The sequence below is a fragment of the Mastacembelus armatus genome, chromosome 21 (genome assembly GCF_900324485.2).
Source record: "Mastacembelus armatus chromosome 21, fMasArm1.2, whole genome shotgun sequence".
NCBI classification, from domain to species: domain Eukaryota; kingdom Metazoa; phylum Chordata; class Actinopteri; order Synbranchiformes; family Mastacembelidae; genus Mastacembelus; species Mastacembelus armatus.
The window spans coordinates 18,994,692-19,019,273 of record NC_046653.1 but is presented as its reverse complement, the minus strand read 5'-3'; the positions used below and the strand labels follow the sequence as shown (position 1 = coordinate 19,019,273).

At 40.6% G+C, this 24,582-nt stretch overlaps 1 protein-coding gene across 1 annotated transcript; it reads right to left on the bottom strand.

Moving 5' to 3' along the window:
- Positions 1-16,866: 16,866 nt before the first annotated feature.
- zic2a (zic family member 2 (odd-paired homolog, Drosophila), a) lies at positions 16,867-22,954 on the bottom strand. The gene is made up of 3 exons (XM_026294894.1): positions 19,243-22,954; positions 17,951-18,114; positions 16,867-17,797 (listed from the first exon to the last, which is right to left on the bottom strand). Exons 1-3 carry the CDS (start codon positions 20,213-20,215, stop codon positions 17,603-17,605), a joined length of 1,332 nt encoding a protein of 443 aa, XP_026150679.1. The 5' UTR covers positions 20,216-22,954; the 3' UTR covers positions 16,867-17,602.
- Between the last annotated feature and the right edge of the window lie 1,628 nt (positions 22,955-24,582).

The window sequence follows — 24,582 nt, the reverse complement described above, 5'->3', positions numbered from 1 at the left end:
AGGAAAGGCAGAGCTAGTGGTCCAGTCGGGCAAAGAGGAATGTGCAGGAGGGGGGGCGAGTGCCAAGGCTCTCATGTGTTTTAAGGTCATACTAATTGCCACGGATGTACAGCATGCCTTCAGTTAGTCCTAGCTCTGCTGAGGAGGAGGAGGAGGCAAAGGATGGGGGTAGAGAAGGTGGTGGTACAGGTGTGGACCTTTAATTAAATACCACTATAAAGGTTAATGCATAGAACTAGGAACTGCAGCCACCGCTAAGTGGAGGACATTTAAAAACAGTCAAGAATATGCCCCACACTGTGATGCGTGTGTTAGTGTGTGCACTTGTACAAGTGTATGAGCAGAGATGGAGGAGAAGGTGAAAATTTCAAAATGAGGAAAATTCACCTCATTTTCTTCTAGAGATGCAAGAAGTTGAGTCGTTGACATTGCAGTATAATGAAACCTGACAGCCTTTGCACAGAAATAGAACTAAACTGAACCAATCACAAAGTGGTAGGTAGAAAAATTAAATAGAATCTGTAGTCTTTCCATAGCATTGGCAAGGTTTTCACAAAATATAGTAGAAACTATATTAAGCATTATTGTCACTCCATGAATAACCTTAAACACTTGCGTGTGCTTGTGTGTGACCCTTGATAATTAGTACCATCTGCCATATTAGAACACCTCTGGAGAGACAGGTTATCTTCACAGAAGCTTGGCAGACAATTTGACATCAATTTCCCTGCTACTGACAAAGACAATGGTGATGTTGCTAGCTAAATATAGACCAATTCAGAAACTGACTAAATGAGAGAGATGGCAAGGAAAATGCATACTTAATTATATATAATTATCTCCTTTTTCAGTCCATTTTCTATTAAACTAGGGTGTTGTGCATATATAGCGAAGATACATGGAGTATAGACGCTACAAGGTGTTCACAGCTGTATGTGGAGCAAAAGTAATCACAAAAATAATGGTGTCTCACCCCTATTATAATGTTGGCTCAAAATCAGCCCACAGAATTAAAAACACTGCTCACACACATACATACATAGACACCACACACGTAACTTGCTCCTCAGAGTCATCTCCAGGAAAGTACAGACTGGAAAAAGAGCTTAGGGACAATTTCAGCACAACAAAGATATTCACAGAGCCAAAGAATATGCACAGCCTAAATCCTCCAATTCAAATATACACTCCTCAGAGGATAGAGAACATTCTTTCATCTCACATCTCAAATTAGACAAAACACATCTTATTGTCTCGATACAACAGCAAGCTTGTGTAAAAAAGTGTCTTTGCAGAAATTCCATGTGAGGCACTCATCATGGTAACAGAGCGGTGTCAGATCTCTGCAGTGCATAAGCCACTGTGCATGATGAACTATGATGAGGCCATGGAGGGTGGCCAACCAGTGGTTTTGGTTACTCAAAACTACCCAAACACGCTATTAGGCTTTCACTCAAGGCACTAATTGGGTATTCATGTGGTGTTTGGTTTGTTTATCACCATGTTACCACTGCAAGTCGTGGTTCAACACATCTCATTTTCATCCTGAACATGAAAGCCAGAGACAGTGGAATTTCTGCACTGTATTTCAGCCACGGAGCATAATCTCAGTTAACACAAGCCGGTCCCAGTTCTCTTTTGCTTTGAATTACCACCCGCAGTGGTTTTGTTGTTCCCCCACCATCCCCCCATGTTTTGTTAAATAATTTATTCTGCCTTTAAAATTCACTCATAATATATACCTTTTGCAGAAAGAAAAGTGTGGAGGGAGATGGCGAATGTGCTCATGATTCTTTAGTAAGAAGTAGGTGGCAGTGGTGGGCTCAGCGCATGGTTAGGTGGCCAGGATTGGCTCATGAGTTTTAAGAAAATGAATGTAGTGACATGGATTATGATCCAGCGGCGTGGATTATAATCATGGATTAGGATTTTATGATACTGGGCAACCTCTGTCACGGCATCCATCTGGTGTGTTTAACCATATCTCTCTCCTTCACCGTGTATCCTTTGTCCCTCTCTCTCTCATTTAAAAAAAAAAAAAAAAACATACGTAATTGTGACTCTTTCAGTTCCTGATTCACACCGACCAGAAAACCTTGCAAGTAAACCCATGACACCCTGAAAACTGACTGGTGATCCAGAACTCTTCATCTACATCCCACATTGCACATCCCCAGTCTGATTCTAACAGCCAATTGCTCCTTGTCTGTCCCCACTGTTCCCTTTTTACTACAGCCATGTTTCTTGACTGTTTCCAGGGTTTTGAGTTTGGGGTATGTCTAAGCCACTGCCCGGCTAAGAGCTGAATCTGGCCTCTTTCAGACTCACAGCTTGCGCTCGCCTCTATACTCCTCCTCCACCTACCCTTTTAGCCTCCTCCTCCTGCCGCCTCCTACTTCTCCTCAGCTTCCATGTTGTGGCAGCCACAAGAGGCTTTTGGGAGTGGGCCAATACCAGGAACGATTGCCGCCATTTTCCCAACCGCTGAACATAATGTCCATCATACATAATGTCTCAAATAATGATTTCTACTGCAACTCTAAAAATGGACACTTTCTGTGTTGAATTTTGACTGCCAGAACTCAAGCTGTTGCAAATACCAGACAGAATGTGTGTAAAATTAAAACTGATTTTTTTTTTCATGTATTTCAAATATTCAGTTTTCACCTGGGTAGATTTCTGATTTTTTTTTTGAGAAATTGACTAGTGAAATAAAATTGTAGTCAGATTGCTACTCCACATAATCACACTGACAACACACTACATAACATTACACGTTGCTCTTAATTTTGTGGCTTGTAAAGCTTGAGGAGGATGGTTAAGTGTTCTTTTGACCCTTGCCAAAAAAAACTCCATTACATATCAACATCAGCGACAAAGTGCAGATAAGCCCCTTTCAGACACGTACCCCTCCATGTTAATCTGATGGTGAGGTCATACATTTGCGCCATGTCTGAATGAACATTTTGACCATTTTGTCCCAGTCGTGTCACCCACCACCCTAACCCAGTATCATTTCCATATATCAGCTTCAACATAGAACAAGTCTGAACTGAATGTCAGATTAACTTAACAGCTTGTCACTCAGTGGCTGTGCTCTGTCAGGTATTCTGAAACACGCAGCAGAATCCATTCCTCTGAATGATGAAATCAATGTGAAGGTACAAATGGATTCACTGCGAGACGTGGGAGCAAGGATCCTTCATGCTCTTGACAATAAACAATTAAGGCTTCAAGAACAAAATAAAAACAGTGATGCAGCCTGTAAAGACAGGAAACAGTCTTCTTCCTTGCTATCATAACATTTTTAACTCCATGCTGTCTCCACGCTCTCTCTCTCTCTCTCTCTCTCTCTCTCTGCTCCCCCCCAGGTGCAAAAATTTGTGAGAGCACGCGGCTCGTCATATCTGAATAAAGCCGCAAGGAGCATTAACGTATGCCTGAATGACACAAAGCTATCACTTTAAAAAATTGATGGCGCCTCAGTGTTTCTATCTCTGAAAACTATGCTGACTACACTGACATGCTACTTGGCAAGAACTTTATTTCAAAGCAGTTCAAGACCTGAACTTCCCAGCAGAAAAAGAACAACTTTTAAGTGAGAAGCAACAGATCTCTTGAACTCACTCATTTTCACTCACTTAGCCATGTTATTTCACATTTAGCATTCTGGTTGTGCTACCTGTTTGAAAATTGTCATCAAGACTTACTAGCTATTTCATATTTTTTTCTGGAATTTAATTTGGTGTAAGCCTACATGTGAACTGAACAGCAGGACCACACAGATGTGCAAGTTAGTCTTGAATGGAGGAGGAGGACTGTATGATCTCCCATATGACACTGAAGATGCTAACACAAGAAAAAAAAATCTTGTCACTGCTAAGTGTGAAAGCAATGTGTTTTACTACATCTAAAAAGAACTAGGGGAGCCTTTTAATGGTTACACACTCATCTTCTTGCTGCACTAATCTCAACTGCTGTTGCCTCCCAATTAACAGAGTTTGTGGTGCAGAGGAGGCCTCTTGCCATTTACTCCACATGTACATCAGTTTAGTTCTCCCACAGACTCAGATGTTTCTGCAGTGGCACAAAGATTCATCCCAGCATTTCTGGTGTATCAGAAAGTGTCTGTTGGTCATCTTAGCTCCTCCTGGCTGCTGATATTATTTATACATGCAAATTGAAGATGCAACATTCAGATTCTGATCCATGCTGGCACCCTGGGCAGAATGGTATAATTAAATGAATTGACTAAAAGGGATGCTACGAATATCCCAACACAGTGTCAAGCCAGCCTTGCTCACAAATTAAAGCCAGGGGCCAAAGAAGGTAAACATGAATATATTTGAAGTAGGGAAGCAGACTGCTTCAGTGCTTGTCCTGTGCTACTTTACTTTTTTAATATTTATTCTTGTATGGTATAGAATAAGTCAATTTGATATGTTACAGTCAGAAAAAAAAAACATGTCTCATGTCTTTGTTCCAATTAAGCTCAAAATCTCTATCTGTTATGTTTCACAATGTTTCTGACAGAGAATATCATTATCAGAGTAATTTACACAATTTTATTCATTCAATTGCAATATGGTTGATTTTAAATAAGAAACATGTAAGAAATGTTCTCTCTGTTGTCCTCCTTTGTTTTGACACACGGCAAGTTAAATATATATATATATACATAACAAATATAAACAAAACAATTATAATTTACACAACACCTGCATACTCACTCAGCTGCATATACACACAAACAAATATACCTGAGGAGCATGTGGTGCTAAAACTGGAGGCTAATTAAGTGACAGACAATAACACACGAGGGAGATGTATTCTGGGAATCCTATCACTGCATCTGAAATGCAGCAACATACAGTATAGGAGATTTATAGGCCACTTGTCAACTTGTCTTTTCAGAATGCTAAAATGTTAAAACAATGCCTTCTCTTCAATGCTACGGTATATGTAACCATCAGGAGGGACTGAAACATAAAATCTTTCGATGTAAGTACAGGACGGGAAAGGAAGAAAAGTCATTCAGTGCATAAACTTGACTAAATATAATTTTTATCTACTATCGCTCACCCAGCTGTTGGTGGCTGTTTGTGTTCTGTGCCACTGTGCTGACATAATGTTAGACATGCTACATGTGTCAGCAGTAACACTTTAAATTGTCTAAGAGCAAGATCATCAATAAAAAACATTTTATACTTATTACTCCAAAAATGCAACTTTATGATGCAGGAGGGAAAAAAAAGCATTTCTAGAGTCACGCTAGCTGCTCTACTTAGCTTCAGCAGCTGCTTTCACTAAAATGACAATGTTAATGTTGATCTGTAGCAGGTGATGTTTATTATGTTTGGATTATTATGATGATGTTAGACAAACAGTTGGAGGATCAACACAATAATTACAGTGAATGAACATGTGTTTACAAAATGACATGAAAAAATCATTAATAGTTTTAAGACATTTTAGTTTGATCCAAAAAGGTCAAGCTGATATTGCGGTATAATGAAAACTGACAGCCCTAAGCAAAGCACTGCAAAGACCAGCCAAAAAACAGCATTACCATGACTACAGCCATGTTACCAGCATGGCTAAAAATCTGTTTCCTTCACAATCTTTATTTTTGACATATGATTTTGATATTTTAATTAAAACTGTACTTACTGCGCACATAAACTTTAAATACAGTCCTCACTGACACTCATTAGCTTAAATTTGCGTGTTGAGTGTGAGAAAAAAGAGAAAAAAGCAAACTACAATGTAACATGTGATACATTTTCTGCTGTTCTGAGGAAATCCTGAATTCACTTCAGTCTAATTACTTTGCTTCATAAAATCAAATGTACGTGCATCAATATGAAGGGGTTGTCATGGAAAGTGTGATTAGCTTGACACCTTGACATCTATAAACTTACCTTACACTTACTATAGCTGGATACTCAGCACTGCAGTATGTCCTGGAGTCTGACTGTGGTTAGTTCAGCAACATGTTCTAAAACAATGTCCATGATCCACAAAGAACACATTTGCCCAATAATGCTTGTGCATTGTGATGTTAACACACTTGAGCATAGCCATGAATCTAAATCTAAATTGTCCAATTAAAGTGCTCTAACAGTTTTGCATAGCCTGTGCTTCAGAACGCATCTGCATTAGAAATGCCTTGGAGTGCTCATGTTAACAACCACTTGAAGTACTGCTGGATTACTGTCTATTGTTTGAGTCATGCAGTTCCCTGGCCCTGTAGTTCAGTAGAGAGGTGTAGAAATGCAACTTGCTATTGCGCATCTCCATCCTAGACTTGTGAACCCCCATACTGTAAGTGTCCCATTAACAGTTCCTCTAGGAGATAGGCAAGACTCACTCTCCAAAGCTTTTCTTTGTGTTTCTAATGCATGGCACTATTGTTAGCTTAGCTAGAATTTAGCAAGGCTATCAAAATTAGCCACCTATATGAAATTCTTAAATATAAAAACTGCTTTGTTAAAAGAAACACATACATTGCCCTTGTCACGATCAAAACCAGAAATTCAATCAAACAGGACATGAAAAATAATAAAAGCATTTTGAGCTTGAACTGACCAGAAGGTTGTTGTTTATAATATTAAACTGAAGAGGTTGGGAACAACTCTATTGAGCGTTAGGCATGCCACTTATTGGTGAACAGAGCCCCTGCATGTCAAGCAGAGGTGGGGCACTGTCCCTAGAGTCCACTATCACAGCAGGTTAACCTGGCACTGCTTTTCTAAGGACTGATTGCCAGGCCCCCTGCAGCTCGAGGTAAACCGACAATTTTCCATCAGCAGGGAACGTGGCTTTATTAGTAAAAGTAAGGGGGATGGTGGGAGGTAAGAGGAAAAAAAAGTGAATTCAAGTTCACAGTGCAGTTGTAGTCATTATGTAGGAGAGCAATAAAGTGTGATAGCAGACTTTATCCTAAAATTGATAATGCCAGTGTCTAATGTAAAACAATGGGTGGTTAAGTAAGTTTAGATTACAATCAATTAAAATTAAATTAAAACAACATTTATATAAGAAAATAAAACATAACTAATAGTAAGGCACCCATTACAAATCTTAAGCGCATATTTCAGGGAGACTTTTGGAAGAGTTTTGCCAATAAGCTGTGGGGTATCATTCAGAGAAGTCAGATAAAAGTGTAAAAGACATGTCTGCGTCTAAAGACTTGCTTTAATGTGACACAGGATCTCATCTTGCACAGAGTTTCTGACAAGTGGGGAAATATTCACCTGAATAAAAAGTACAGACCTTGTATCAGAGAAGAGACAGTCTCTGCAAACAGCAAATCAATATCATCTCCAGGCTGCATGTGAATTTTGAAGGGCCAACTCCACCTAGGATATTATATTTATAAAAATCCACAAATATATCTACAAACAAACACAGGCTGTGAAGATATTTGAGTAAAAAAAGTGCAACTTCGAGGGCAAACAAGCAGCGCCTTATGGTTTTCAAGGTCTCCATTTGTTTTTTCGTGTTCCACTGTCAGATGCAGAGAGGAGAGAGCGGCGCAGAGAACAGCGAGCCACAGAGGGTTAAAAGGCCATGGCTGGGATTATAGCACAAGTAAGGACCCCATACTGTGGCTTGACATGCCTACCAGCTTACAGTGCATTTTTCTCTGACAATGCAGGGTCACACATGGTCAGAAAGCATGAAATGTTTTCACACACATGTTGAAAGACAGGCAAAATACTCAATGTTAAAGAGCCTCCTTCCCAGAGGTTATTTGTTAGCATTAGGATTTCTGATAACAAAGTCATGTTCCAAAGTCAAAATTGTGGAACAAATTGTGGAAAATGCATTTTTATTCCCTCCTTGCTTGTGAGTTTTGACCTTAAAGAACAGTATAACATACTGACCTATTTGCTTGAAAGTTTATAGTTCAGGGTAAATGACATCTTCACTTCACTTCAGGAAAATGTCATCAAAAAGCCTGATCATTCGCCATGTAGAGACAAACGACAGTCACTGACTAGTCACAGACCACTCCTCAGTGGTTAGTGAACATTATACAGCCAGAAAACCAAAATGTACATAGACCATTACGCTCTTTCATTGTTAATGAGGGGCCACTGTGCATGAGGACCTACTGAGGCCCGGGTGGTAGTTACTGATCAGCATGGGAGCTAGCTAATCCTGCCACTGATGAACTCATCTGTCTGTCTGTCCACTCCACCCTCAGACATGTGCTAACATGCCATAATCGTCATAATTTTACTCCTGCACTGGGCTCTGCCACCTCAGCCACCTGATTAGGAGCTAAATCCCAAAGGTATTAATCTTAAAGCTTTAGTAATTCCACTCTTAGCTTCACACCGCCCTGTCTATAGCTTTTCTCTTAAATATGTCATATCTAAGGCAGCAAGAGAAACATGTTAAAGCACAGATATAGGGGTTGTTATTCTCAGTAAAACACTTTGTGCATCTGACAAAAACAACACTGCTTCTCAATGTGTCTATTCTATCTACTGATCCCCAATGCAGCACAGGATTGTCTCTTGTCAACATCCAGCAATGGCACTTTCTAAATATTTAACACTTGTGGGAATTTCTCAATCTGAGTGTGTTTAGACGGCAATCTATTTTCCCTTAAAAAATTGCTCCTACTCTGATTTTTTTTCACCAGCTATAGAAATATCTGTCATGGATCTCACTCTTTGCATGTAATTCCCTATGCTCCTACTTCAATGTAAGCTGCTATCAGCAGTGTGTTTGATTTTTTTTTTTTACAAGTGTTGGTGGGACAGGGGCTCCCGCATGGCACTCCTGGACCAGCTAGGAGGGAGATCCAAAGGGGCAGGCGAAGCCTCAATCCCCCCTGGCTCAGGAGACTCTAGGTGAGAAGTAAACTTAGCCAACACTCATGAAACAAGGGTATATACACCCATCAATGCCTCCTTTGCAGGTGAGCAGAGAAAAACAGGAGACAGGAGGGGATGTCAGTCTGCAGCGAAGTGCTGAAAAGAGCCACGTGTGAGGTGTTTTTTAGAGTCATGTTTATATTCATGTTCTGCTAGACAAATATGGATCCTTCAAAAATATATGCATGAACCTGACATTAAGAAGAGTAGAAACATGTGGTACCCTGACACATTTTACGTGCTTTATCACTTGTGCAGACACATGCAGACAGACGCAACACGCACTACTATCCATCAGAATGATGCCACTCATTTTTGGGTCATTGCTACAGTACCTACAGCTACAGAGATTCACAACTTAGAAAATGAATCACAACTTTACTGCCACTAAGTTAGTGTTTGCAGATAACTCTTAAAGGAACAGGAGCATGTGAAAGTGCTACATGTGATTTTTAAGTGTTTTAAAAGAAAATGTGACAGTCACTTTTTTGTGATACTTTTTAGTTCTGGGGACCCAGACGTGGTTGTTTGGCTAGTCTAACATTTTGGTGCCAATTGGCTGGGATTAAAATGTAGGTGGGTGTAGGAAACGTTAACAGCTTTGCATAACAATCAGATACAGCAGCAAAGAAATCCAACATACCTTTTGGGGGGGAGGGGTCTCACCTCTAATGTAACCTGCTGCACTTTGTTGTGATACACAGAATGTATAAATAAATGCATGTTGAATGCAAAAAAAAAAAAAAAAATGGAACGGCAGCTACAAACTCTAAACGTGATTTAATTTCTCCATTAACGTAGTTTAATACGAGGACTACACCACAGTGGATATCACTGCCATAATCAAATAAATTGGTTACATCAATGAAACATATAGAAAAACACCCAGAGTCTAACAAAACTAGAATGGACTGGACATTGACATGTCAAGTGCTAGCTGACTGCCTGTCAATACACTTACTGACCAGAAAGGTCTTTTACTGTCAGGGGACTATCTGGTAAAAGGGAGAAGGGGAAAAAATGGAGGTGAAAGTCAATCAAATTAGCTCCTTCCAGCCCACTAAACTCAAGAACTGGAGTTAAGCAACCAGAGCCTCTTCTGAGAGAACTGACAATGTCTGTGGGGTGCAATCTGAGCGGCACCCCGCAGAGAAAAGCTAGCACTGATAAACCTTGAAGAAATGCCTGCCTTTTCAGATTTAAACAAAAATATTTACTAGTCTATATCAATCAAGTGGCCAAATGCTGATTTTTAATATGGAAAGAAAAGTTAGGCTCTGCTGATTTGCATGTGACAAAGCCTACACCACTCTGTTATTTGTTTGTCTCTGTTGGTGAATGGGACTCTCTGGAGGGTAGCAGACAGTGAAAATGCTGTTAAGATCAGAGTGATAATGACTTTCTGAATAAGAGTCTGCATCAGGGGGACTACAACTGGTTTGATCCCTGTCCTCTTTCATTTCTGTCTCATTAGATAAACCTGTGGAAGTCAGACAGCCTTTTACCACTGATGTGTTTTAAGACATTAAGCATACAACACAGTCATGTCACAACACATCATAAATTAAATCATCTCAAAGTGAAGGCAGATTTACTGAAAACTCTCTTCACTGTTTCCTTTAGATTAGCTCGTGTCAAGGGTTGTCTTGTAAGACTTCAGAAGAAAATCAATAATAAAAAAAAAAACCTGAAAAGAAAAGGAAAACATAGCAGGCGACAGATGGGAGCCTAGTGTGTGTGTGTGTGTGTGTGTGTGTGTGTGTGTGTGTGTGAGAGTAGTCAGGTGGGGGTGGGGGTGTTCAGTCACTCCTGTGTCACGTCATATAAATCTGTTTGATTATGAGTGGGGACTTTAGTTTTCTGATCACTCTTGAATTGAATGTGATTGACAGCAGAGGGGGGCATGAAGATGGCGCTCACACGTAGCTTCAATGGCATAAACTGTTAGGAAAAAAATATATAACAGTCCTTCAGAAACTTTTCTGATATGTCACAACGGATGTTGAGACTGAGGGATCAACCAGGAGAGCTGATTTGTAGTGACTTACAGATTACACTTCAGTTCTAAATTTTTAGCGATGACCTTTTCTCTGTCAGAGAGAGCTGCTGCTTCTTATGTGCCACCTGGATAACAAAAATCCCAAATTTGCTCGTTTAAAGGGATTTCTGTGTTGTCTTTAAAAAAACATTTCTACATTCTAGGTCATAGTAAGCTGTTCACTGTGATCATTTTTTCACACAACACAGAATGAACCCATATGGTGTCAAACTGAAGCCCTTGTGTTCACACTCTTTCTAATTAGGCTGAATTTGTTCTCAAGCACTTTATTAACAAGTATATACAATGATCAAAATGTCTAATTGTGCTTTAACGGATTTGGAGCTAAAACGACCTCTGCTTCGTAGGTTCTAGTATTTCCACATTGGACCGTGTTAGTTTGCCTTCTTGACCTTGACTGTGAGCTGGACCTGACTTTGTTTCAGCGTCATCTGATGTAGTCCTAATGATGAAGTCTGCACAGCAGACTTTTCCAGAATGAGCTTAAAATATGAAATGCAAAATTGCCACAAGGTATGTTCCATTACTCACCAGCATTCCCATAAAACAGAAAACACACACCACCCAGTCACCTTTCTACACAGTGTCCCCCGGGGCACAGCTCTGGTCTGTTTGAAGATCAAAGGGGCCGAGGTAAAACAGCATGTTTACAGGTGCTGGGAAATTGAAAATTTCCTTGGCTGAGTGTGGTTTCCAATGGAAGAGGAAGTTTATGCTCTCGTGTGTGTGTGTTGGTGTCTGTATGGGGGAGACTCATGACAGTTTGTTCTCTTTTATCTATTTTTCCAAAAAACACATTCTACATCTGCATTCTCACATCAGCCTGTCACCTGTTCCCCACACACTATGCATTACCAAAGACATACATTTACGCTGTGAATACATGAAAAGAAGCTGATATTAGCCACGGTGTGCCTGGATGGGCTTGTGTTGTGCTTGGAGATAATTGGCCTGTGATGGTACACCTGCTCCTATCATGAAGAGCCCCGGCTGCAGCAGAAAAGAGTTACCTGAGAACGCCTCACATTAACGGCATATTACCCATTGTGGCAAAGAAACAGAATTGGCAAGGTGTCGTGCAAGAGCCATGTTGAGAATCTCACTGCAAAAGTGACAGCAGGGGAGGATGCTGAGTTTGTGAGGGATTAGTTGAATTCTAACACTTTTTTGTGGGGAGACCACAACAATAAGCACACCTCAGTCATGCTTGAGTATGTCATTTACTCTGCACCTCTCCACTTTGTGTTCCTCTGTGTGCATGAGAGGACCAGTCATGCCAAGCTTTCTGCATGAAAGGGAGAGTGTTTAGCTTTTGAGGCTATTTGTGCTTCTGACTCTGTAGTGTTTGTGTCCGATGGGAGGTGCCTGCGCCAGCTTCCTTAAAGGAGTAGGGGGTTTTGTTTGTTTCTCTGCCGTGCCAGGAGAAGTGACAGCCATTCCGGCTCTTTCACAGAAACACATTCATCTGTGTGAGAAAGGCGGCCGCTGAACTCAGATGAAAGGCCAAGGGGGCTGCTTTGCACAGGAAGGCAGACTGTACATCGACTTCAGTACAAACACAACATAAGCATGTCACAGAGAAGCAGACAGAGGGAGAGATTCTGAGGAAGATAAGAGAGGGAAAGAAAGAAGGAAGTAAAGAACGAATATAAGAAAGAATCTTATAGCTTTTGTGTGTGTTTGATGTTTTAACTGTGCATTTATTGCACTCAGTAATAAGACTGCAAGGGTCTGCATCCTGAACTGACCTCTCTCTTAAAGGAGCCAGAGAGGAAATACCATGGAAGGCCTGTATCACAAATAACCTCCTTAAAGCTTTTAATCAGAAAATCAAATCAAACACAATTATTACAAAAAAATATTTGCCAGACCAGCTTTAATTCTAGTCAGGCCATAAAATGTTCTTTGGATTGGTGCTGTCACTTTATCAATGAATACAGCTGTATTATGCCAATATAATTTAAATGATGTGTTTGTTAGTGTTATCTCATTGTTATGTATTTTAATCAAACCTTCTGTGACATTTACCCTACTTTACATATAAAATTGTTTTCTGGGGTGCAAGCAGGCCCGCTGTTGGACGTCACACCGGTGTGACTATAAATAACACAGGCCGGCACACTAATACCTCCACTTTATTACAGCAGTTCTAATTCAATTAAAGGATATGGCGATTCTCTTCGAAGTTTTCTTTCCAAAGTCTGTTATTTCAGCCGAGGAGGCCCATGTGGGAAGCACCACATTGAGAAACGAATGTACACGAAATTACACCCTCAAATTAGCTTTGAGGTATTTTTTAACTCCACAGATTAAAAACAGGTAATGACAGATTTTATACTGGCGCAACTATTCGCAAAGAGAAGGACGTGTAAACAACAAGTCGAATGAGACAACATGAAACATTTCTATTTTAAATGCAATTTAATCCATTTGAAGAACAACAAATAAGCGCAATTAGAAAAACCAGGCTAAAGGTGAATTATTATTTATTTACAATTTATTCTATTGTAAAATTATTGACTGAAAAGAATTAATTTCGGCTTTTTTTTTTAATGTGTGCGTCTCTTTAAGGAAATAGGGATCATAATAACCACAGAGCGTTATTATGACGCATTAAGGCCACTTATTCATTTGTTCATGAGTTTTTATTTGAAATAATTCTCATATTGAATAATAAGACGTCATTTTATTTATCCCTGCTATTTTACGATTATTAAAGCGATCTGTCATTTAAATGCCCAATAAACCGTCCACATAGTCCTTAAACGCTGTACATTATTACGACCTTCATAACCTTCATGACATCGCTTCATAGCTTTAGTAACTCTGGACGAGTGTTTAATTAAGAAAAGGTAAAATAGGTGCAGCTCTATCAGCAGGTTTCATTAAAAAAACATAAAACAAAATGTTTGCCTTTAGCAAACACATATGGAGAGAAAAAACTATTATATTGCCGTATATGATGAATTATAAATGACAAAGAGCAATAATCTACGCTCCGGCCAGCTGGTGCTTCAGTTTCATTTTCCCAGCGCTCACACATGGAAATGAATTTTATGCAAAAATACACAATTTGATACAATAATACTTCATTGGAGCTGTTTTTCTTTACAAGCAAAAGAAAACAAACAGAAAAGCATGTAGTTAACTGAACACAATTAGTGCAGAGACAGAAAGATTATAGTGTGTGTGTGTGTGTGTGTGTGTGTGTGTGTGTGTGTGTGCGCGTGCGTGCGTGTGCATATGTGCGAGAGAGTGAAAGCAGCAGATAAATTCACCTGCAGACTGACAGGTCTGATATGTCGTCGTGCTTGCGCACCAACAAGTGCAGCCGTGGACACGCGAACACACACGCACGCATGCGCGCGCGCGCTCTGTAGGGCATCACTTGAACGCAATGACTTGATTTCATCCCCTGGAGGCCTGCAGTCATAACCGCTCCTCGCTTCACCCTCTTCCTCAAACTTCAACCTCACCCCAATTAACACAAACAGCATTTTAGCGCACACAGTGAAGCGCAACTGCAGCGAAGCTTAATTTAAACAACGTTGTCCCCAAACAGAGACAGGCTGCTCCTGTCAAACTGGTGCTGATCAGAAATGTGTCCCCAAATACGGCCGGTGGGAGCCCTGCCTCCCCTCCCTTTCTCTCTCTCAGACACACACGCACACAGAAACGGGTGCGTAACATTCATCTTCACTGACGTACTGGTAAATAAAGTTGTGCTCAGTGCTCACATCCATGAAGCAAATTAATACTTTGCACATACTGTATTCCATAAATACACACCGCAGCTTGCTTGAAACTTTTTCCAGGGCAAGTACCTGCAGTGATTTTCTCGTACTGAATCATCCAGCTGAAAGAATGTCACAATGGGAAGCAAAAAAGATTTCTCCAGCAATTCAGACAAAGGAGGCCTCTGCTCCATAGCGAGCAGCCTGAATATCAGATTAATATTCAATATTTTTATACGTCATAAATTAAACATCGCTCTCTAATAGTTGTGCCATCACTTTTTCCTAAATAAAAACAAGCAGAGATTAACGCACGTATCCTGACTGCGCACTGAACAAAGTCCTCCTGAACTTTGACCTTAGTCCAAATGGAACTCCTGTAAAACATTATAAGCTACAGGTCCAGTGAAGCAGGTTGAGCTGTGTGTTTATACAGTATAACATATTTACAGTACAGGCCACAAAGTACAAAGAGTCGTGAGAAGAAAAAAAAAAAAACGCTTCCTTCTCCGCGGATCAATATGAGCGCAGCAGGAGTCGAACAGGAACCGGCACCGACACAGTGTGTGGAGCTGACCTTTCCCACTCCCCACAGGTCATATCTTCCTTATGCCTGAGAGGTCACCGGACCAGTCACTGACGAGGCCATTAGGAGATTATTTCATATGCTAAATAAGCTGCATAGAAACCAACATGTTGTCCATGGACTCCTGAGACAAACCTGCCTCAGTTAACACAATTTTCTTTTTGCCACAAAACTTTTCTTTTTCTCTTTTGATTGACCTCAGAAATGTGTGAGGTGTACAATGAGTAAAGACACCAGCTAGACTCAAATTTATAAATGCACTGTAAGGAGAAAACAACATATTTTAGGGTGTTCCTAATTGATTTTAGTGGATCTTTGCCTGGCTGTAATCAGCGTGACTATTCTCGAGAAGCTACTAAGCTTTTTTTATGTGCTCACATTGTGTGAGCAGCTTGTATAAGAGGAGACAGCAGCTCCACAAGACAAACAAAGTGCCACTTGCTTCTGCAGTGGAGAGCCGACCTGCAGCGGATATCCACCAACACTAACAAGTCCCACTATGTATTTGCTATGTTTCTGAACATCCATGAAGCATGACTCATACAACAGCAATCACAGCAGCTTAATGGCACAGAGGCATGCGCAGTTAGCAGAGGCCAGGGTCTCACAAAACACCAAGCACCCAGCTGTCAGTCTTTTTTTTCTTTTTTTTTTTTTCTTACTTTGTCTTATTTAATACATCCATAACCTCAATTTAGGCCACCTATAGACTCGTATATATTCCTCCAAGAATCTCAGATGTGCATGAGCAATACATGTTCACTGACAGCAATCTGTTATTATGTTTACTCGCAGCAAAATGTCAAATTAAAACAAACACACCTGAAGCGTGTTTCAAACCGTCTAAATTAATAGCAGGACCACGGGAACATATGGCCATCTCCCATAACAGGTTACAACTACAGCACGAAAAAGCTCTGAGACTTTCAGTCTAAGCCAAGTCAAGTTCAAGTTCACGGCTGCTTCTGCACCCACGCCTGTGCAGTGGAGTGTCCAGTCCACGGGTGAGGAGGGGTGACATGCACTGGCTGTGTTTTCAAATAAACTCAGTAACTGACCTGGGAAAATATAAAGTGACAAGAGAGCAGAAAAGCTTTGCTGGTGTTTTTTTCCCCCCACATATATGAACAGGGTGGCATGCGCACGAGCCATGAGTGTGCTGAATATGTGAAATGAAAAATGCTTTGTTTTCTTAAGAGTTTTCTTCACTTAAATTAAAAACAAAACAAAAACTAGTTAGAACCAAATCCGTTGTTATAATCTTCAATAAACTTCTGACTGTGTGCAAACAGTTCAGATGTATATTCCTGAAGCTCTGGTTTATTTACAGCACCACAACATCCCCGTTGTTTTAGGGCCTGTAAGAACGCTTTGCAAAGCTTGAATGTTCTTTCACCTGAAGTCAAGAATTAAGACCCTGAAGAATTTATCAAGTCACGGTGACTTGAGTTTTAAAAGTCTGAGACTTAGTAAATTATCCTGAAAAATTCCACTGGCAAGCAACAAAAACAAATGATAAAAAAAGCAAAGAAAATGGTTATCACTTGCAACACCTTTTATTATATTTGTATGCAGTAAAATTCTTATCACAATAAGGAAGAAAACACCTCTTAAAACTTTGAACAAAAGCACATAACGAAACAACTGCCCATGTTTAGCTCATAATTGTACATATTTATAGTAAAGAAACATTCTTTATAAATACTGTTTCATCTGTAGCAAGTAAATACCATAATTTAATTACAAATGGATAAATATGGCAGTTGATATATACAAAAGGATGGGTGTAGTTACAGAAAATCGAACGGCACAACGTTTATTTTCCTCACAATCTTCCAGATAGTATTTCACAATTCAAACTTGCAAAGCACAAAACATCACAAGTTAAGCCCAGCAAACTAAAATATACATTCACAAGCATAATATTGTGGTCTGATTGAGTTAAATGTTAACTTTGGCACTCTTTCCAGTTTATAGATGTTTAGTATAGTACAATCAATTTGCCTTAGGATCACAATATTCAACATTATAGTACAATTTTATTGTAATATGTGCACTAAAAGTCCAGTTAGAGAAATAGCTACCATTGAAGGAACATCTATACACCAAAGACTGACAAACTATCACAACCAATGGGAAAATGGGCTTTTAGTAATTATTTACAATATGACTATTATACATATTTTCCTCATCATCTTTCCTGGTCAATCAAAAATAATAACATAAAAAATAAACAAATGTTTGTGTGCCTCTTATGTGCACGTGTCCCAATCTCCTGCTGGATGGTCCAGTGCTGTGAAATGAGTGTGTGTCGCTTCATTTCAACTTAGTCCTACACATACCACTCACTGAAATTGGAGGATAGGCCACTGTGGCTGGTGGTGTTGTGAACAGCTGAGGCTGGGGACAGGGTGGTGTTGCTTTGGGTCTCAGTGGTGGGAGACACCAGGCCCGGAGGTGTGGAGGATTCATACCCAGAGCTGGCTGCTGGTGATGAGTCTGATGCTGATGGGGTGGATTCATGGACCTGGAGAAATTAAAATGCGTCTTTAAAATCTGATCAATTCTCCACAAAAGAGCGTTTAGAAGAATTATTTCATATCTGCATCACAAACACTACTGATTGAATAATAAACGTAAACATGATGTGGGCCTGTCAGTCATTCAGCACGATATTTACCTTCATGTGTTTTCTTAAGGAGCTGGGATGTGTGTAGGACTTGTCACACATTTTGCAGAGATAAGGCTTATCCGACGTGTGAACATGCATGTGTTTCTTTCGGTCGCTGCTGTTTGCAAACCTTCTGTCGCAGCCCTCAAACTCACACTGGAACGGCTTCTCTCCTGCAAGAAACAAGAAGAAACGTCTTTTACTGAGAAAAGCCTCGGGCTGAGTGTGTAACAAGGAGTTGTGCAGATCATTAAATGCGTAAAATTCAAATGCAAAAGTTGACTGTAGAGTGCTATCAACGCGCCACCCTAATACAACAACAATAACAGTTAAAAAAAAACAAAAAACATCGTATAGCATGTGTGACAAGAGTTGTAACATCTTATCTAGTCTAAATAATGCGCATAATGATTTGGAGAGAGTGGGAGAGGGGGAAAGGCCGTCCTCAGTAGGCCTACAGAAGGCGTACCATTTGCTGGGAGACAATAAAAATCTAATTAGCACCTGACCAATTCCATGGCACGGCACCATCATGTATTTCCCAAGAAAATAAGTCCAAATGTGAAAGGTTGGTAATGGCCCTGTCTAGCACCTTAGCTCCTATCAAAGTGACGCATGAGAAAACAAAAGGCATTCCTCACGCATAAATAGCAGGCTATCAGTACTGGTGCTGTGCGTGTGTTAAATCTACACGCACCTCCTGAACAAACATTAAGTCAACACAGATTCAGAAATAAATGCAGATATTTTATCTAAGGCCATAATAATAATAATAATAATAATAATAATAACAATAATATAATAAGAAAAACACAAGAACAGAGAAAGAACAGTACCGTGAACAAACGACATTACACTAAATGATAGTATGATTTACTACCGGCCTGGCTGCTCCCACACTCCCCTTTGACCCATTTTCAAAGTTTACCCCCAAACAATAAAGCATCGACAGGCCTTGATGAATTGCTTTCTATGCGTTTGGAAAATGTTTTTCATCAGAAGATTTGTTAAAAAGCTGCTCAGAGCAGCCGCATGGGGAATAAATGAATTGTTACATTATTCTAAACTCGTTTTCTTTCTGCTGGACGCTCCTTTAAATCTACTTCGACAGCTTCTACTTTCTTTCTACCTGCTTTAGCAGCCGAAAATAGCCGCTAATTAGATCTTAATTTGTTTGTCTTGGCAAAGCACAGTTCTACCACAGAGAAATAAACGCACATGTTCGCTCACTAACAATAACATCGATCTTGCTATTTACATTTTAAAATCAATAAAAGCCCTGAAAGCGTTTTTATAATTACCTGTGTGTGTCCTCTTGTGTATCTTCAAGTTTTCCGACCGTGCGAAGACCTTTCCACAGCCGGGGAAGGGGCATGGAAAAGGCTTCTCCCCGGTGTGCACCCGAATGTGGTTCACCAGTTTGTATTTCGCTTTGAACGGTTTGCTCTCCCGCGAGCAGTCCTCCCAGAAACAGACGTGGTTTGTCTGCTCCGGGCCACCGACGTGCTCCACCGAGACGTGTGTGACCAACTCATGCATGGTGCTAAAAGTTTTGTTGCAACACTTCTTCGGATTGCTGAGCTGCTCGGGGTCGATCCACTTGCAGATGAGCTCCTGCTTGATGCACTGCTGCCTCATGTAGCGGAAAAAGGCACCGGGGTGGTGATGGGCTGCCATGTTCATCCCCATGTTCATATTCATGGAGCCGTACTGGTTGTGGAGCTGCGCGGCCGAGTACGGGTCGGTCCTCGGGCTGGAAACCTGGTGGTACTGGTCGGAGCGTCCGAAAACTTCTCCGGGTAGTCCGAGCCTCATTTGCCCGTTCAGGACATTCGGGGATCCGTGGGACCCGTGCTGGTCGTGGATCCCGGGGAACAGAATGTGGCCTTGAGTGTCTGTGTGGGAGTGATGAAGGGATCCCGCCGTGGGGCCAAAAATAGTATGTTGGCTGCTCGCCGGAGAGGATTCTCCGAAGCCACGACTACGAAAGAGAAAGTCCCTGGTGGAGTTGAAAGGAGAGCTTGCATACGACGTGACATGGGCGGCGTGAGCCCCCAAAGCCGCAGCGGGGTAGCCCGGCGCCTGGGTGGTGAAGGCAGAGCTCTGTCCCGGAGAGAGATCATGGTTCAGCTTAAACGCACCCATGTGTGCGGAGTCTACAAAGCTATTTTGTGCCAAACTCAAGTCTCTCTCCTGCATCTCGCTCGCTGAGTGATGCCTGGCAAATGAGCCCACTCCCAGTCCGGGGAATTGGTGACCAGCATCCAGTAACATTTTCACAGAAAGCAATTTTTTGTTGCTTAAATCAGAGCGCTCGGAGCTACAGCGAAGTTAAAGACAAAAATCAAATGTTGATGCTGGCACGCAACGACTCAACTTCCAACCTTGGAAACACCATATCAGGCGCGGTTCAAAACGGTGCTCCGCTCATGAGGGAAAAATCTGTTCGGCTGATCAAACACTGAATTTATTTCTACTTAAACTGTGTCTGAAAAATCCAAATGAAACGAAATGAAGAGTTTCCTCGTGTCCTCTCCTTGACTGCGTCAGTAAAAATGCACTCGAAGAATTAAATAATTATCTTACTAGGTGTCCTCTGCGTACACAGAGCGAGAGTAGTTGGAGCATCTCAAAAATCGCTGTTCCGATTGGGTATGTATTTATTTCTCTGGCTTGCCTGTGCTTATCGCGGAGGGTCCCTGTTTCTCCGTGGACTGGCTCTACCTCCTCTTCCGCCCCCTTTAACTGGAGCCCGTTCATTCATTCCTCGCAGTCTCATTGGCCACCGCGTCTCATCAATCCCAGGTGCCCCTCCAATAGTAGGTAGCGCCTCGGCGACTTAATAGTGCAACGCCATTTTCCACTAATAATTACCGCCTACTTTTAGGAGAACATTTTGGTGGGGGTGGGGGTGGAGGGTACACAGACGCCAGGATCATGACAAGAGAGAGGAGCGAACATGGTTTTGTTGTTTATATTCCGTAGGTGCCAAGTTGTACAATGTAGAAAAGATAAAAATACAACATTTGAGGAGAAATAATGAGATTTAAAAGGAAAGAGAGAGAGAAATGAGTCCTGGTGTAAAATAAGTGACATGTTGGGGAATTAGTTATTTGTTAACCTGAAATAATGGAACAGCTCTGTCTATTTTACATTTGCACAAAAAAAAAAACAAAACAAAAAAACAAATGCGCGCTGCTCTCCTGGAGCCCTGCTGTTAAATATGCAACAATGAAACAACAAGATAAGCAAAGTGAAGCAATCCAATAACAAAATGTTCATCCACATAACTACAGCAAAGAGTTCAAATTATATTGCAGGATTTTTTAAAATCTATTTAAATGCTGAATGCGCATCTGTGGCAGAAACGCGTAGTAAACTCGTGTTCTAGTCATTTAGAAACGTTTTTATTATTGGGATTTTTAAACAGACTCGGGGCTGCTGAACTGCTGCTTTTTAGGTGTTAATAGAAATTATAACAAACAACAGATTTAAAGTCACTTCTGCATATTAAATGTTTGTCACGATAACCTATTACCAAATTAAAATCAGGTTTATAGCCTTTCAAATATGAGGAAATGTTGAGCCACTTAATTCCTCACGTCTGAAAAAGCATGTGTTGCTCCATATGGAGTGCAGCGGTTTTACACTGGTTGTAGAGCCACAACTGGGCCTTTAGTGGTGCTCCAGTGCTCACACTGGCAACCACCGGCGGTTGCTGGTTCTTTTAATGGTTCCATATGTTGCTGGTTCTGCTTCCTCGGTGGTTCTCACATTCACCACACCAATTAAGTTACATGTAATGGTGGTGAACTGCGCTTAGATCCAAGTAAACCATTAGTGACCTATAAGGTCGAGCCTTCCCTGAGCGCACAGTAGTAAAGTTTTAGCAATTTACAGCCATGTCCTTAGTTGATAGTGAGCTGGGATGTTGTTGTCTTCTCTTTGAGTGTGTAATGTTTTGTTTTTTGCACCCAACACTATGTCCCCAAGAAAACAAAAGGCTACATACATGCAACCACTGTTTTTTTTACACTGGTAGCTAAGATTTTCTTCATGGGATTTCCTTTTTTGGTTCCCATACAGGCGCACACAAATATTATAGAGGGAAGTCATTTGTTTCATTTACTGGCAACTTTCCATCACAAGCATGCAATGCATCTGCGTTCAAACGGGGATATAAAGGCCATACACCACAGCTGCTCACTCAAGCACAAGTGAAAGGAAGTTTACTTACATTTTCACCAAATCAAAATCCCACAAGCTCTCCCGTTCCAATACACAACCCATTACTCTGCATCTCTCAGTTCTCCCTGTGATGTTTAAGCGACAAGTAATGGTGAAGGCGAGGGAAACCTTTAAAACTTTTTGAAATTGTGTGTCTCTCAGCTCGGAGTGGGACAGGCTGAGCGTTGTGTGCCATTCTTCCAAGTCTATTTCAACCCGCACCACAGGAAACGCAGGAGCTGATCCAAGTTCAAAGTCACGTCTGCCGACCCTTATAAGAAGTTCTTTATTTCTCTGGAAAACCACAAAACCTTCCTCAGATAGGGGAAAAAAGCGAAAGAAATTTTAAAAGAAAAAAATCAATCGGGTAGAGGCACATGGCTGCGGTTTTCCCTTCTGTTAGCAGGAGAAAGGGGGTCTAGGCTATTGAAAATCCCCCAAAGAGCAGTTTTTCAACAGGTTTAGGAGCAGCAGTACACACTGAGACAAGGACTGTAGGTGCAGGCTAAAATATAAATCACGTCAATATTACACAGACTGTGATATGACATTACAGCTGACAAAAAGCATCAACTTTCACTATGAAGCAAAGGTTATGAGCAGAATCAGCAGCGCGCTGTGCTTGTGCCTTATGAAGGGGGCCCAAAGGCATATTTCTCCTCTCTGTTATCTGACAATATCAATATGGTGCCACACTGGAAGGTTACTTGTGTGGCTTCAGTGACCTTGTGTTTCATGGATGTTTGACCTATGACCTGTTAAGACCACATATGCTGCCCTCTTGACTCCTTTTGGTAAAATAACCCTGTTTATGACAAAGCGTCTTTGTTTTAGAGAGAGAGAGAGGATATGCGAGAGAGAGAGAGACAGAGAGAGGGAGAGAGAGAGAGAGAGAGGTTTAAGACGTCCCCTCTTTCGTATGAGGCATCGACAGCTTTAGGTAATTTGGAAACCATAAGTCAATAAAAATTAACCCATTCCTTCATGACAGATCAAACCTGAGTTCCCCCTTTAGATATTTTCAGTGTTAATGCTGTTCAAACCAATGTCCATGCTTATTACGCTCCAACAAAATCCATTTTTGAAAAGTAGATTGATAAAAGTGTCGAAATTATAATTTTGTCCGTGTATGGATTCGCTTCCTGTTAATGTGGTGTTAAACTTGTGTATGAAACAGGCTCCTAAAGAAATCACAATGTGTTCGCTGCTGCTCTGTGTTTTATGAGTTTCCAGAAGCTCTTATTGCAGCAGGGTATGGCAGAGCACACTGTCTTTGTTAAACTAAATCCCCGACATAACAGGGACTCACATGTTTGCTGATTTATTTTCATTTTAGCAAATTTTAAATCCTGATAAAAATACAAATTTGGCACAGTGCGTCACTAAAATGAAAAGCTGATAAAACACAATACACTGGAATAACCTCAACACCACTACAGACAGACCAGACTATAGAAACATCCCTGTCTTACTGAAAATTGATGCATATTTTTATTGCTATTATTTTTTGGAAGGCTTCATGGTGTTGTAACCTACTTCTATAAATTTTTACACAAAGCCTGCGCTTCGGCTGCCGCTTATCAAGTTCATAAATCACTTTCAGCAGAAGAGTAGGTGCAACAGGCCCATAACATGTAACACCCCCTCTTCCCCCAACAGGACAGAAATCAATTATGCTTCATCTCCATAATTTATTATTAAGTTTTAATTTTAAGGCCAGCTCCTGTTCAAGCTACAAAAACTTTGAAGTGCAAGATGATATTATGGTTTGAGGCCAGCTATCACAGATCTGTGGGGAAGGTGTCAGAATTAAGACATGTCAATGACAGAATGACAGATACACGTCTTGCTGTCAATGGGAACTATTCAAATAGCGTGACCTGTCATGTGGCTTAAATACAGTTAAACAAGTGTGTGCCACTATTCAGAATAATACAAAGAAAGTAAAATAAGGTTTAGATGATGTGCTGACAAAAACTGACACTGTCTCTATGAGCTGCAAAAAAATTCACTGCACACAAAATGTCCAGGTTTCGCTGTAATACCTTTGTCTCAGTTCACTGTTGAACGATCTCTCTCACGTCTGCCTTAAATTGTAATATATACAAGATGGGAATTTAATTATTTTAACTGCTTCTGTTTTATTGAGACACTATGAAATAATTAAATAAAAATTGAAGGCGTTTATTTATTGGGCTTCAAAAACTCCATGTAAAGCTTCTTTAAATGTAAGTGCAGTAGACATGTTGTTTGAACCAACAGAGAATAAGTCAAATATCTGTAAGGGCAGAACTTAAATGAACAACACTTTAAAATCCACCAAAGCAGACATGACCCACGGATGTTTTGTTTTCTAAACCTTTTAATTATATTTTATTTATTTATTTACTTTTTATTTCCTGTAGGCCTATGTT